We start from the raw sequence: 15,339 nt of genomic DNA on the forward strand, positions 1-15,339 counted from the left end.
CGTTCACGGGTGCTGTGAGATACTGACCCAAAGTGGTCCGGCCGGGCCTGGGTCGAGCGATCGCCTACGCGCTGAGCCATTGCACGGTTTCCCATCCTGTCTTGCGACTCTGCTCCCGCGATTGGGTCTTGAGATTCAAAATTCCCAGAGCATAGCCCGAGGAGCTCGTCCATATCGGAGTTAATTCTGGCTTTTGGCGTTGGGACCTGGGACTCAAACTTGCCAGAGCAGAGCCCCACGAGCTCATCCATGTCCGATGTATTTCTTGGCGTTGGATCCTGAGACTCAAACTTGCCAGAGCACAGCCCTACGAGATCATCCTTGTCCGAGTTCTTTCTTGGCCTTGGGTCCTGAGACTCAAACTTGCCAGAGCAGAGCCCTACTAGCTCATCCATATCAGAGTTCTTTCTTGGCCTTGGGTCCTGAGACTCAAACTTGCCAGAGCAGAGTCCAACAAGTTCATCCATGTCCGAGTTCTTTCTTTGTCTTGCCGTTGAGTGCTGAGACTCAAACTTGCCAGAGCACAGACCAACCAGCTCATCCATTTCAGAGCTGTTTCTCTTCCTTGGAGTTGGATTTTTAGGCTCAAACTTGCCCGAGCACATGCCAACGAGCTCGTCCATGTCCGAGTGCATCGCGTTCTCCTCCAGGCTCAACAGGTTGAGCTTCCGTTTGGACGACACAATCTTGTGCGCTTTGCTGCGCCCGACGTTAAGGTACCTGGCACATGGGAACAGCACGGACGCTGTTAACACAGCGCAGCCGAAAGTAACGCTGCACGTTAACGCGACTACACGTGTTACTGGTGCTGTGTTTCTGTGCTGTTGCACGTTGTTTTGTGTTTGTTCTGGCGTGCGTATGTGTTTAACTCAAGCTCCGAGTTCCGTGTTGCGTGCGCGTCTCTCTTGTGGATGGTGCAGCGAGGCCGTCATAGGTGCTCGTTATCTCGACTTGCCCCAACAGTATGTATGGCCATACGCGACGTGCAGTGCGCGTGTATCTCGTCGTGCAATTTGTGACGCAACAAGCGGCGGCAACGCGTACTCCTCAAATGTGCGCTTCGACGCGGAGTACGCGTTGCCACCGACGGCAGAGTACGCGTTGTCACCGACCCGTCGGCATCCAGCAGCTGGCTCTGGCTCTCCTCTCCCAGCGAGAAGCGGAACTCGGAGTCCGTCGGGAGGGACGTGGGGCTGCCCGGGCGCTCGGGGGAAGGCTGGTACAGGTCCTCCGAGTCCTCCATGCGCAGGGATGTCTCGGACAGCTTGCCGGTGCTCTGCTGGGGCGGCACGGCGCGAGTGCGCGACGGGGAACGCAGCCCTGCGTGAGAGGCTCGCTGAAAACAGAATGGAACTTAAATTCTACAGTGACCCAGCCCCAAGTTCAAGAGAGCGATGGTAATCTAATATAACTTATATCCACTTTGGCACAGAAGACGTGTCTCTCTAATTATTTTATTCCATGCATCTCCTTGTCATATCTCTCTCTGTGCCTGTCACTTCAAACATCTCCTGCTCCACATGGCCTGATGCTTATTATCGACAGACACATCACGATGCGTGCAGTGATAGGCATAAGATGTATGGAGAAAGAGGCAGGAGATGTGTAAACTGAGCGGGAGATGCACTGTGGAGACAGGTAGAGTCAAACACGGCACGGAGATGCACAAAGATGTGGAGACACAGCACAGCAGATGTGTGGGGTGGGAGAGAGCAGGGACGCAGCACAAGAGACGCGTGGGCGTACACAGAATCGGCGAGATCGGAGGCAACGCGACGGTGACACCACGGCGGAGCAAGTGGAGGCATAGTGGCACTCACGAGGGCGGAGTAGCCGGAGAAATGTGCCGGGGCGAACTGGCTCATGGGCGAGAATGGCGAGGGCGTGCGCTGCACTGGCGCGCTCGGCGTGCGGCTGCGGCGCAGCGGGGGCTGGTACGGCGGGATGGAGGATGCCAGCAGTTCGAAGCTGCTGTTGTGGCTCTCGTCCTTGTGCAGAGACGGACGGGAGCTCGAGCCCTCGTCTGCACCTGCATGCCACAAGCAGAGGCATACTTACACCCTTGTATGTAGGTATATGTATGTTGAACTTCTTTCGCACGGTACGTAGCCAACCATGCTAATTGGAGGTGCGGGGGTAGGACAGCAAACTAAAGAGAGTTCTGAAGAAATGAGTTTTGTAGGAAAGGAAAGGACCTGACTAGTCACAAGTTGGGACAGACGAACTTCTCCATCTTGTACCCAAACTAAACTGAGCTACACAGCTCTTTTTCAGAAGCGACCAGGCTATCACAAATGATAGCGCAACAAAGTACCGATAATGGAACGGCACATTGATAATTACAAGTTCATGGGCTGCACGGAAATCTAGCAGCTTCCTACTGCGTATTATTGAGATGATCTAATGTCATGATTCACTTGGAAATGAAAGTCGATTAATCAAGTCATTATCCCCGAGAGGGCCAATTTAGCGTAAGGCAGGCAACTGTGACCACCATTCCTCACCTCTGGTGATGGGAAGGTGGGCCCACAGCAGTCTGAGACTCATGGCATCTTATGCCCCACTGCCATGCTCCCAAAGCACCTTCATTTGTTTTCTTGAGAGAAGAGCCACTCTCTGCAGTTTAATGCTGCGCCCATAGCGCAGTGCACAGGTGCACGCAAAGAACAAATGTACGTGCACACGCAGATGTACGCACGTACACTGCAGGTCATGCCTTATCCCTCGCACTGCTCCACTTTGGAATTCACCTCCAACATCTCCTTCCTCAAGCTCTTATAACCATGCTAAATTCAGTAAGGGTGTTAACTCTATCTATTGCAACTCTAAGAGTACTGTTTGTTGCTGACCGCTGAATGTTTTGGACCTTTGTGCTTATTTTCAGCAACCATGACAAAAATACAACCCAAACCGCACATACAGATGCACAAAGACAACAAAGATCTTCCATACAGCCTGAACAGACTGTTAGGGTATGTGCTGTTAGCGAGCACACAGATGCACGCACATACACAGAGCACAACACGAGTCCGTGGCCGCACAAAGGAGTCGCTGTGTTCACAGATTCACACGCCGCGTTCAATGGGAGACTCACAGAGCTCGTCGTCCGAGTTGTGCTTGAGCTGCACGGGCGTGCACGCCCTCCCCGCGGACCGCCTGAGGACGCGGGTGTGGGGGGCAGAGTGCAGAAGAGGGGAGTGCCAGGGAGAAGCGAGCACGTTACCCAAAAGTTAAGGGATGTGCCAACATCAAGAAGAGTGCCTGGGCTTGGGCCAGGATTCATCAGTAGAGGCGATGGTGGCCCAGCCTGGTGATGGAACCGCAGGCATAATAATCAAAGTACTGTAAGTAATATCCCCCGTATAGTCTTAACAGATTTTTGAGGTAAGTGCTGTTAGCGAGCACCTTTGAAGGCCACCATGGCACACGAGGTTGGTGGGTGGCAAGCACCACGCCCGACCGCCTTTGTCTGCCCAGTAGCAATATTGACACATCATACCAGGTATTAATTTGAGGCTGAGTCGATCTAGGGGAGGCACAGCACTCGTTCAGAAAATCGTCGCTGGTGTTGGGTTTGAGTGGGAATCAAACCACTACACAACCGCTCTAACGCACACACATACGTATATGAAATATATTCACATCCTGTAGAGTACATCTGTATTTGTAAATGCAATATATGTACACGTGTATTATTTTTTAACGTAGACAAGCAACCCGCTAATTCGCCCCTCCAGCCAGCCAGCAAACACATTCCTGCGGAGGGAGCTGGTAGGAACGTTGGATTGCTCGGTCAATGGCCAGGGTCAACGACGGCGTGGTGTATTCCGCAAATATGCCCGACTGTGAGGGCGAGCACAAGCCGGCGTGAGTAGGTTAAACGTTGAGTTTTATAAGGGCACCACGGGGTGACCAGCCCCTCCCCACCCAGCCCCACCCCTCCCACCCCCCACCCAGCCCCTCCCCGTCGTGCCATAAGAGAGAAGGTGTAAGCGAACTGTCGTCAGAGTTCAACCCGGGAAGATTGTTGTGTGCAAGTTCTCTGTGTGGAGACCATGTGATGAAACTGCGGTCTCGTCTCATTCCACGCGGGCTCGCAACGTCGGCAGTGCAGAAGGCGACACTCACTCTGGCCGCGTGTCCGTCGAGTGGTCGAAGAGCACCATGGTGGCCTCCGACATGCCCAGATGAGCAGCTGGTGAGACGCAAACACAGCCACCACATGGGAATTGGCACAATTAACCAACCGCCAGCAGCAACACCACCATAACGCACCTCCTATTAGCACGGTTGGCTATGTACGGTGCGAAAGAAGTTCAACATTCTGTTCTATAACGCTGCGTGTCATTTTCATAACGCGAATTAGATATAACATGATGAATGCATTAGGAAACACAATTTTATAATGCGGATACGAATTGGATATAATGCGATTGAGTGAACGGAACGTCACACGAGTAGGAATAAGCAGTTGTGTGGCTAGCTGCCTCAGCGTAGCATCGCGCAAGGCGGGATGCTGCTGGATGCTTCTAGATGCTACACACGCCTCAGTCTTTGATCAACCTGCGTACGCATCTCACGTATTATCGCGCACTGTGCTTTAACCTATATCATATTATTTATTATAGCAGGGTTTTTCCACAATAAAGCGTCCTTCAGGAACGCAACAACCACCGCGTTACAGGAGAATAGACTATACATGCACAATAAGGAAACGACAGCGAGCAGCGGCTGCGACGACGTACCTTTACACTTCTCATCTTTCGCAGGGGAAGTCTCGTCCTCCTCCTCGTCATCATCCTCCTCAAAGCAGCGGGGGAACAAACGAGGGATTAAGCATCTGTGCACTTATCTTGATAGCATGAGTTGGTGAAATGTCTGTCTGTGAGCAAGATTGTATGCGTACAATGCGGCATCAGTGGATGAAAAATTATCAGAGGAAGGCGAACAGCCAGCGAATGAAAATATTGATGCAAATGCATCAAGTCATTCAACAAACTTTAAATATGACAAGTTCCTTGTACTCCAAGCAATCACAATTCTGAAATGTCCTCTTTGATCACTTGGTTTCCATTTGGGCTGAGGTCTCCTGTCCCGTAACGGGTCTCACGTGATATAAATTACTTGCAATTCAAATATGCAAATTAATTAAAATCTTAAATTTCTACTCAGCATCTGAATTACACATCTCAAAGTGATCAGTAATATGTATCTAAATGAGACACGGCTAATAATTGGCAATTTGAATGCAGATCACATTACTCCAGGAATTTTAATGTATTTTGCCCATCTCCGAGTCTTTACAAATCACAGACTGGTACGTGACCTCTGGCCCCACTGACCAACATCTCCGGTGGTCCCCATGTCCGCTACCTCGTCTGGGCCCTCATCGTCACGACCTCCGCTGTCCGCGTCCGATTCCTCGTCCGTCAGCTCCTCGTCGCCGTCCTCCTCCTCCTCCTGGAAGCCCTCCTCGTTGTCCAGCTCGTACGCCTCCAAGCGCTTCTGCCGCTCCTCCAAGCGGCGCAGCCTCATCGCCTCCTGCAGGCGAGCCTTAAGCGACAGCAGCTTGGCGCCTGCGCGGCCCGGACGGCGAGAGGCGAGGGTACGCTCAGCCACGGCAGAGTGGGTGCGTAGTGGCACAAGGCAAGAGGTCACCCCCGTGTTGTCTTCTAAGCCAAATTATATGCGTGGGGTCGGCTGCTCAGATTTTATTTCTCCATGGACTTACGCTGTGCTTTCTTCTCCAGTCACATCCACTACCCGTACATGGAGACCCATAGACACACATACACTTACATGATCCGTAGACTTAAATAGAGTGCCATAAACTTACATAGACAGTCACAGACTCGCATACATTTACAGGATCCATACTCACACTTACATGAGCCATAGCTAGAGACCCATTCTTACACACACTTATGTTCTGTACACCTATATACAGACACATACATTTACAGAGATATTTACACTTGCAGAGATTTACGTAGAAATCCACAGACTTACAACTTCTTCTAAGCAAAAATGTTATCGCATAGGGTCAGGTGCTCGAATTTTCTCTCTACATGAGCTTCTTCTGTGCCAAGTGTCACATCAGTCATCTTACATCTAATTTCCACCGCTTTCTCCCATCTCACCCTCGGTCTCCCTCTACTCCTTCTGTTTCGCACCGGTGGCATCTACACACAGCAATTTAAAATGGCCACGAGGCCTACCATTCCAAAGAGACGGGCCTCACATTGCCTATGGCCATACAAAAGGGCTGTATAAAGCCCGTGGGTTTAGATTCCTTACTTGATGTAGGGCACCACTTCCCACTTGCCCCCACCAACACGCACGAGCACACATAGAATCCCGTAGCCGCAAGGGGAGCGGTGCTATCTCGCGAGCGGGACGCTCCCCGTGGCGGGCCACGCGAGGAGCTCACCCGGCTTCTCGAGGGCATCCCCGACAGTGACGGTGAGGACCTCCTGCAGGAGCTGCTGCTTGCCGTCAGCTCCCGTCTCCTTGCGCGTGACGCGGATCTCCACGGGGCCGCGCGGTCTCATGGGGGACTTCCTCGTCGCGTGCTTCAGGAAGCGCTCCTTCAGATCATTCAAGCCTGCAAACACGCACAGACAAAGACACACAGACACATTCAATCAAAGACACTAACAATTATATATGCGCATGAAATTGCTCCAACATGGCACACCAGAGGCCAATGCCATGCCCGGTTGCCTGTGTCTGTCCAGTGCTGATGTTTACACAGAATCAGAATCTTTATTTAGACTGGCGAAATCCGATGAGCTGCAAAGCAATTTTTCACAGATGTCTAGTCGGGGGGGGGGGTCAGAAAGTTACCGTAACAATACAAAAACACAATAGGAGTGCAAAATCTAGAAAAGCTAATCAAATCACAAGAAATATATTTTACCAAGTAAGGCCCACTGAGCTATTAGATTTTTTCTCAGAAGCGACTTCGCCACAAATGATAGCTCAACGAAGTGGCTTATCACGTGGACATTTATAGCAGCCAAATAATGTAAAAAGTCTAAAACGCATGTTTATAAATATGGAGGGAAAAACTGGAGGATTCAGATAAAAAATCCACGTGACCACGAAGGATTGGGATCAAACCCCCGACCTCCTGCATACCAGGTTGATGAAGATAACATCACGCTTTACTGTACCAGGTACTCATTTAAGGTTTAGTAAATCTAGGGGAGGCCCAGAACCGGTTCAGATATTCACCACTTCTATTTGTCCTGAGCAGAAATCAAACTCGGTTGGCGGGTCGGAGTGCAGTGCGCTAACCACTACACCACCGCTACCCAACAAACTACAGGAATACCTTGCACTGGTTAGGGACCAGAGCACGGACGAATTCAAAGACTGAATGAAAAAGATGCCGTGTGGCGCGAACGTCGTGGAAGATTGGATGTAATCGGACGAAAGAGAAAAGCACGTGGACGGACATAAAAAATGTGGTTATAATTGAAAACGGCCGAAAGAGCGAAGCGACGAAAGTCAAGTGGACGAAACTCAAGGTATCGCTGTACCACAAACACGACCACATACACACTCCACCAAGCCCTGCACATGCCGTGGGGAGATCACACCACTCGCTGCTCTACGTCACGTCCCGTAAATACGCGACACGTTGAACTGGGCTCTCCTATAACTCAAGTAATCGATCACTCCATTATCGGTTCAATTGCCCGACTCAATGGATAACACAAAAATAGTTGGGCGTTGGCACTCACCCTGGTTGGGCGTGGGCTCCTCCAGGTCGATGAAGGTGCCTGCGGCGGCGCGGAGAAGCGTGGGCCGCACGGACAGATCGACACCCAGGCCCTGCAGCCGCAGCAGCCTAGCGCGCACGCGGCTCTGAGCACCGAGCACGGCGCAAGCAGCAGCAGCAGGAGAAACGCACGGAGAGAATCGGCACGCAGAGACGTGAGACACAACACATCACGGGACACGTTACACACACATAGCAACATATCTACTGCAAATTTCGATTTAAAGCTTTCGTGACTGCAGGGATTCATCTTCTTGGTTCTTTCGTGACTTTACCGAAAGAACCAAGAAGATGATATCTACTGCAAGTTACACTTGAGCACAACAAAGTGAAGAAAGTGATTTCTGGCTCAAATGAGCATTGAGGCAGTGCTCATCTCCCGTTTACAGCCTTAATCCAGTGGTTTAAATTCCACATTCCTATGGCAGGGACGTGTCTATCCACATGACAGTGACTGTTGAATCCCCCTCAAAGTGATACTCTTTTAATTGACCCTGGACGGACGATGAATTGAGTTAACCTGCCAATAGCAACCGTCCAAACTTGCAACCTTCCGATTGCAAGTCGCCCAATCGTATTGCCGAGCCACCTGGCTGGATAACACATCCAGAACGCTGAGAAAAGTGACAAAATGAGCACGGGGATTTACCTCGGGTCTTGCTATTAAAACTGCACAGGTGGGGGCCCTGACCTTACTGAATTGTGGTTGGGAGATTCTTACAGGGCCCTCCCAAAGCTTAAGCAGAGGGTGGCATCAGATGATGGTTGTTGGTTGGCGATGGTGGTTGGGTGGGGTTTCTGGGATAGTGATAATTTTTGTCTGGTTGCAACGCCAATCTTTTTCTTAAAACTTTGCAAATGCCAGCTGACATTTTTGGATAATTTCAGGGAGACCCCATTTTTCAATTTTACAAGCCATCAAAAACGAGTCTAACTATTGCCACAGCTCGACTCATCCCATCGGCAATTAAATTAACGGGCAGGTTTAAAGGGACCGACCTGTGGGCTCCTTGGTGCGTTGGCGAGCTCTGGCGCTGCCGAAACCTTCGGGGCATCCATGGCGGTCGCCTCGTGAAACACCGTCTGCCGATCGTCGCAGGGCTGCGCCGGTTCAGGAGGAGGCCGATCTTTCCCGTCCGGTGCCTCCGTTCTTCCTTCAGGACTCGTCGTTCCACTTGCTTTCTCCGCTCCATCGAGAAGCCCCCGCTCCTCATCAGGATGTTCCTCTGACCCTGGGGCTGGCGGTGCTGTGCTCTCCCTCCCGTCATCGTCTCCATCGCCGCTCCTTCCGGCGGTCCTCTCGGATTCGCGGGTCATCTCCGCCCCGTCGCCCTCGCTCAGGAGTCTTTGGCAGGTAACAGCAGCGTCGGCCGCTCCTGCCTCTCCGACTACTCCTCCCTGCGCTGCAGCGGAACTCCCAGCTTGCGGGTCACATGCATCCTCAGGCGCAAGGGCACTCTGCTGGGTAGTGGACGATTGGGGGACGCCCTGGCCGCTCAGCAAATCCGCCTGGTACTTGGTGGACCTGTAGATATCATGCACACTCAATGTTAATGTTAACACCTCCTCCACTCGTTAAGAGGCTGGGGCTGCGCCCAGAGCCAAGAGGTGCCGGATAATTTGTGGGTAATATTGCAGCATTGGGGTGTTTGGCCAACACCAGTACACATTGTGTGTATTTAACTATGAGAGGTAACCAGAGCACCTGGAGGTAACCGACGCAGAAGAGGGGGAGAACACACAAGCTCGACACAGAAAGGCGCCCAAGTCGGGAATCGAACCCAGGCACGTCTTGCTGTAAAGCACGAGCGTTACCACTGTGCCACCACCCTGCCGGTGGTGATCCGAGACGTTTGATGTTTTGGTGCATCATAAATGTGAGTATCTGTTGTCGTTGTGATCGTACTTGAGCAGGCTCATGGCGTCTCCTGCGGGAAGCTGGCGGCGCTTGAAGAAGTCGTGGACGGATCTCGGCTCGGGGAGGTGGTAGGGCAGCGACATGTTCGACTCTGCAGACCGCACCGCCACGCACCGCACACAATGAGTCCACACACTTGGAATTCACACCATGCTTATGACACAAGGGCTGTTACGAAGGCACTTTGGTAATGTCGGCGTTAGATTTACACATTTCTAACTTACGTTCTCACAGAATCCTATAGACTTACATCGAGACCCACAGACTCGCAGAGACCCATATTCGCAGAGACCCATAGTAAGTACATTTCGTATTTGCGCAAGTATTATCGCACGACTTTAATGATGAAGACACTGTTTATGCCTTGTAAGCTTTACAGAAAATGTCCGACTTGGCTGTCCTACACCTCCAATTAGCACAGTTGGCTACGTACAGTGCAAAAGACATTCAGCATACATACACACATGATGATTAGTGTAAATGTAATAGTATGCAAGGTGCTATGGGGGAATTCAATAACACCCAACATGTCCTGCCAATGACCAATTTCATCACAGATCAAAAGCTAAGCATATTTGAGCCTGGATAGTGCTTGAATGGGCGACCACCACCCCAAGCAGAACATGGCTTGTTAGCCTGTGGGGCGACGTGGTGGGCAGCAGAGGGTCGTGCAGAAAATATTTAGGACTGTACTATGATCCCACATCTATGCTTCACCAAACCTCACTGACCAACATAGGGGAAGTACGGGCAAATTACCTCAATGACCTGCACAGCATAGGGAGGCCTTCATCCAGCAGGGCATTGACAAAAAGACCTGTACATGTGCATGTTATGGTTAGGGTTGGATCTTGTTCGCTAGGGCTAGGGTTAGAATTGGATCTGGTTGACTAGAGGTATGGTTAGAGTTGAATCTGGTCGGCTAGGGTAATGGATAGGGTTGGCTCTGGTTGGCTAGGGTTAGGGTGATTGTTAGTGTTGGATATGGTTGAATACAGTTGTGGTTAGGGTTGTATCTGGTTAGCTCGAGTTATGGTTAGGGATGGATCTTGTTGGCTAGGGTTATGAGAGGTTCTCGTTGGCCAGTGTGCTATGCTGCCTAACACTAAATCCCTGCCCCTCTTGCCACGTGCGGCCTTTCCGCTAGTGTCGTTTTCCCACACCCGCTCACCGCGGATGATGCGCTGGCTCTCGCTGTGCAGCTGCTGTATCGCTGCTCGCCCCGCCTTCGCCGCCTTCCGCTCCACACGGCCCTTGTTCTGCAGAAGCATCGTCACAACGACGACGACAAGAACTTTCACACATTTTCATTTGGGCTCTGCCGCTGGTGCATGATGAGCACGTTTGGCTACGTACGGTGCGAAAGAAGTTCAAAATACATACATACATAGCCTGCACTTGAGGGTGATGACTACCACTACGTTACGTGGTCTTTTACCTTCACTCTATAGTAGAGCAGCACGAAATCAACAATCCTTGCTCAGCCAGGTGCTCCTATAAGTGGCCGAGCCCTGGAGCGTCCTGGCTGCGCGTACCGAGCTCCCCATAAAATTGCAGCCCCTGTGCCTCCCCAACTTTGCTCCACCAAACCACTTCACCTACAGTGGTGAATTGATGGTCCCAGCACGGTCAACATTGACCACCACACAAAAAGCTACGTTAAAATTTGGTTTTGCACGCGCTTAATTTGGCCAATATCCTGCACTGAGAAATAAAATATCGGTTTGACTGTCGTGCGACAAACATCACTCTCATTAGCAGAGTGAATGGGAAGTGTTGCCCTCTGCTGTATATGTACCAGAGGTCACTTGATGACATCTGAGGTAGCTCTGTGATATCCGCTTCCGTGTGCTGTTCTCCAAGATGAAGGGTTGTGTTGCTCTGCGAGATCCGAACGGATTCTTCATCTCGTGACGTGATGCCGAGAGCACAATCAAGATAGAATTGTGGGAAAAAACTAAATCAAACTGAAAGAAACCCCTTCACCTGTTTGCTCTTCTTGAGGAAGGATTCTTCTTCATCATCATCGTCCTGATGAGCCCCAGAGACCGCCCGGCTCTGATGCACACACAGACATGTACAAAGTTGAAGAATGCCCCGCGTAGCCCACACAGACTGTTGGGGCAAGTACCGTGAGCGAGCAGCTGCTCTGGCCACCAGGGTGGTATCAAGGTGGCCGGATGTGATTCCGGCTACATCACATACAAGACAAAGATCCCTCGTATAGCCTCAACCGACTTTTGGGTCAAGTGCTGTTAGCGACCACCTATGAAGGCCAACACGGCACAAGAGGGGGTGGGTGGCCAGCACCACAACCAGCCAGCTTTTTCTCTCCAGTGCCCATGCTCATACACCACACCACGTACTCATTTATGACTGAGTACCTGGTGTGGTGTATGAGGCATATGCCTCTGGAAAGCATCCATTTGAAAGAAGGTTTAAATGTTATAACTTTTTCAGTGATAAGTAATTATTTTGTTTTAAACAACTGAGGTGGAACCAACAACAGGAGTGGAACTCACCCAGCCTCCGAGACCTGCAATCGAGAGGAGACTACCAGGGCACAGACCGTATGTGAAGTGGCCTGGCGCCAGTGACAAGAAGTTGTGGGAAACAGTGAATACTGACCTTACCTTGACCCTCGAGAAACTTCGAGGCACAGTGGAGAAGAAGTTGGAGAGGATGGGGGACATCATCTATGAGTACGGGGCAGAAAGCTTTGGAGTGCAAGAGGCAAAAGGCGGGAGAAAGGTTCCAACCCCACCAGTTTCCAGGAGGCAACAAGAAATCAAGCGCCTCGTTCAAGAAAGGAGACAGCTTAAGAAACAGTGGAAGAAAGCCTCGGAAGTGGAAAAGGAGGGCATAGAGGCACTTCAGGCTGACATCAAAACCCGGTTGGCATCCCTCCGTAGAGCAGAGAACCTACGGAAGCGCAGAAGGAAGAAAGAACAAACTAGAACTCGATTCTATAAAGATCCCTTCAAGTTCCTTAAAAGTCTCTTCACGAAGGAAAAAAGTGGAGTTCTAAAAACAACAAAGAAAGACCTAGAAGAGCACCTGAGAACAACAAACTTTGACTCAAAGCGACATGAACATCTGGCCATCCCATCAGATATCCCACCCATTGAACCCCCGGAACATCATATTGAGACCAGCCCTCCGACATGGAAAGAGGTGGAAAACACAGTTCGAAGGGCAAGAACAGCATCAGCCCCGGGGCCAAATGGAGTCCCGTACAAAGTGTATAAGAACGCACCAGACGTCCTGAGGTTCCTCTGGAGGCTTATGAGAACAGCTTGGCAAAAGAAGATAATACCCAAAGTGTGGCATAGGGCAGGCGGGGTCCTGATCCCTAAGGAGAAAGATGCAGTGAACATCAGCCAATTCCGCCCAATCTCCTTACTGAATGTCGAGGGTAAAATCTTCTTTAGGATCATTGCCCAGAGGATGGCCGAGTACCTGCAAAGGAATGCGTACGTCGATACATCTGTACAGAAGGCAGGAATATCAGGGTTCTCTGGCTGCTTGGAACATTCCAGCATGATCTGGCACCAGATCCAAAAGGCCAAGGTGGAGAAAAGGGACCTCCATGTAGTCTTCCTCGACCTCGCCAATGCATTTGGCTCTGTGCCCCATGAACTCCTGTGGTCTGCCTTCAGATTTTTCCACATACCGGACACCATCACAACCCTGGTGAAGTCGTACTTTCAGGATCTGCAGTTCTGCTTCACCACCTCAGAGTTCACCACCTCATGGCAATGCCTGAATGTAGGTATAATGGCGGGATGTACCATTTCTCCATTGGCATTCATAATGGCAATGGAGGTTATCATCAGATCCTCAAAATGGGTTGCTGGTGGACAGCGAGTCGACTCTGGTTTTCGCCTCCCTCCACTCAGAGCCTACATGGACGACATTACAACATTGACCACCACTGTCCCATGCACCAGGAGACTGCTCAGAAAACTCGAGGAGAACATCAGCTGGGCCCGTATGAAGATTAAACCATCCAAGTCACGCAGCATCTCGATTGTGAAGGGAGTACTCTGTGACCTGAAATTCTTCATCGGAGATGACCAAATCCCAACAGTGTCTGAGCAGCCGGTAAAAAGCCTTGGAAGGTGGTATGATGCAAGCCTGAAGGACAAAGACCAGGTGCAACAGCTGCGCAAAGACATCAGTAGTAGCCTACAGTCCATCGACAACACCCAGCTACCTGGAAAGTTAAAGGCCTGGTGTCTGCAGTTTGGTCTCCTACCCCGGGTGTTGTGGCCCCTAGCAGTGTATGAGGTTCCAATCTCAACAGTGGAGAAGATGGAAAGAGGAGCCACGAGCTACTTAAAGAAGTGGCTCGGAGTTCCACGATGCCTTACCACCATAGGCCTCTATGGAGATGGTGTCCTCAAGCTGCCCCTCACCAGTCTAACCGAGGAATTCAAGTGTGCAAAAACCAGGCTCCAGATGACACTGAATGAATCTCGAGACCCAGTGGTGAGCAACAACGCGCCGACCTTAGCAACTGGGCGCAAATGGAGGCCAGGAAAAGCAGTCCAGGAGGCAACAGCAGCCCTCAGACATGCTGACATTGTGGGTCATGTTCAGCAAGGGAGAGGAGGCCTTGGGCTAACTAGCCGTGCTGCTTGGAGTAAGGCCACTGCACCAGAGCGGCGGAAGATGGTAGTGCAGGAAGTACGCCATCAGGAGGAGGCTGCAAGGTGGGCCAAGGCAGTCTCTCTTGCCAAACAAGGACAGTGGACTCGATGGGACAGTGTGGAGAAGAGGAAGATCAGCTGGAAGGATCTGTGGGCCATGGAAGCGAGGCGGTTGAGCTTTTCCATCAGAGCAACATATGACATCCTTCCAACACCAGTTAATCTTCACCAATGGTATGGTGAAGATCCGGACTGTGCCCTCTGTTCCATGCCAGCCAACCTCAGGCACATTCTCACAGGGTGTAAAACAAGCCTCACCCAAGGACGCTACACTTGGCGTCACAACCAAGTCCTTAAAAACCTTGCGTCCGCCCTGGAGGACAAGCGAGCTGCCACCAACTCCCTACCACCCCCAGCAGCATCACACCCCTTACGGACGACCTTTGTCCGCGAAGGGGCTAAACCACCGAAGAGCGGCTCTACACCAATAGAGCGAGACCAGCTGCGCTTGGCCCGCGACTGGAAAATGCTAGCTGACATTGGCCGGCAACTTGTGTTTCCTCCGGAGATCGCAACCACCACCCTAAGACCTGACATGGTGCTCTGGTCCCGTTCGCTCAAGAAGGTCTTCATCATTGAGCTCACAGTACCCTGGGAGGACTCAGTAGATGAGGCTCATGAGCGAAAACATCTGCGCTATGCCGATCTAGCTGCCGAAGCACGGCATCATGGCTGGAACACAGAAGTCCGACCAGTGGAGGTGGGCTGCAGAGGTTTTGTGGCAACATCTACAACCAGACTGCTTAGAGACCTGGGAATTAAGGGCCAGAGCCAGCGTTCGGCAATCAAAGCTGTATCGGAGGCGGCAGAAGGCAGCAGTCAGTGGCTCTGGATGAAGAGGAAAGACCCCAGCTGGGCCCCAAAGTGAGAGGGCCAGGAGGTATGCAGTCAACAATGCTTGACTCAGGGAGGAGGACGCCCCT

At 51.4% G+C, this 15,339-nt stretch overlaps 2 protein-coding genes across 6 annotated transcripts in view; one reads left to right on the forward strand and one right to left on the reverse strand.

Moving 5' to 3' along the window:
* Positions 1-15,339, reverse strand: part of CLSPN (claspin) — a 31,995-nt gene that overhangs the window by 11,516 nt on the left and 5,140 nt on the right. For 3 of the 5 annotated variants that reach the window (XM_061554513.1, XM_061554515.1, XM_061554511.1), the window contains exons 6-18: positions 11,691-11,762; positions 10,876-10,963; positions 9,693-9,795; positions 8,786-9,311; positions 7,749-7,872; positions 6,431-6,604; positions 5,374-5,576; positions 4,746-4,803; positions 4,129-4,195; positions 3,095-3,156; positions 1,821-2,029; positions 1,113-1,276; positions 28-720 (exon numbers count right to left, since the gene is read on the reverse strand). In XM_061554513.1, the coding sequence (XP_061410497.1) occupies positions 28-720; positions 1,113-1,276; positions 1,821-2,029; positions 3,095-3,156; positions 4,129-4,195; positions 4,746-4,803; positions 5,374-5,576; positions 6,431-6,604; positions 7,749-7,872; positions 8,786-9,311; positions 9,693-9,795; positions 10,876-10,963; positions 11,691-11,762 (2,543 nt within the window). The remainder of the gene's footprint in view (positions 1-27; positions 721-1,112; positions 1,277-1,820; positions 2,030-3,094; positions 3,157-4,128; positions 4,196-4,745; positions 4,804-5,373; positions 5,577-6,430; positions 6,605-7,748; positions 7,873-8,785; positions 9,312-9,692; positions 9,796-10,875; positions 10,964-11,690; positions 11,763-15,339) is intronic. The other 2 variants (XM_061554514.1, XM_061554512.1) reach the window with 1 other exon arrangement.
* GEN1 (GEN1 Holliday junction 5' flap endonuclease) overlaps positions 9,047-15,339 on the forward strand; it is a 41,577-nt gene continuing 35,284 nt past the window's right edge. Inside the window, exons 1-2 of the mRNA XM_061554518.1 lie at positions 9,047-9,140; positions 9,701-9,769. The gene's annotated coding sequence lies outside the window, so the exon portion shown is untranslated. The remainder of the gene's footprint in view (positions 9,141-9,700; positions 9,770-15,339) is intronic.

This window comes from Lethenteron reissneri, chromosome 20 (genome assembly GCF_015708825.2).
Source record: "Lethenteron reissneri isolate LAM-NWPU_2019-01 chromosome 20, ASM1570882v1, whole genome shotgun sequence".
In the NCBI taxonomy this organism is placed as follows: domain Eukaryota; kingdom Metazoa; phylum Chordata; class Hyperoartia; order Petromyzontiformes; family Petromyzontidae; genus Lethenteron; species Lethenteron reissneri.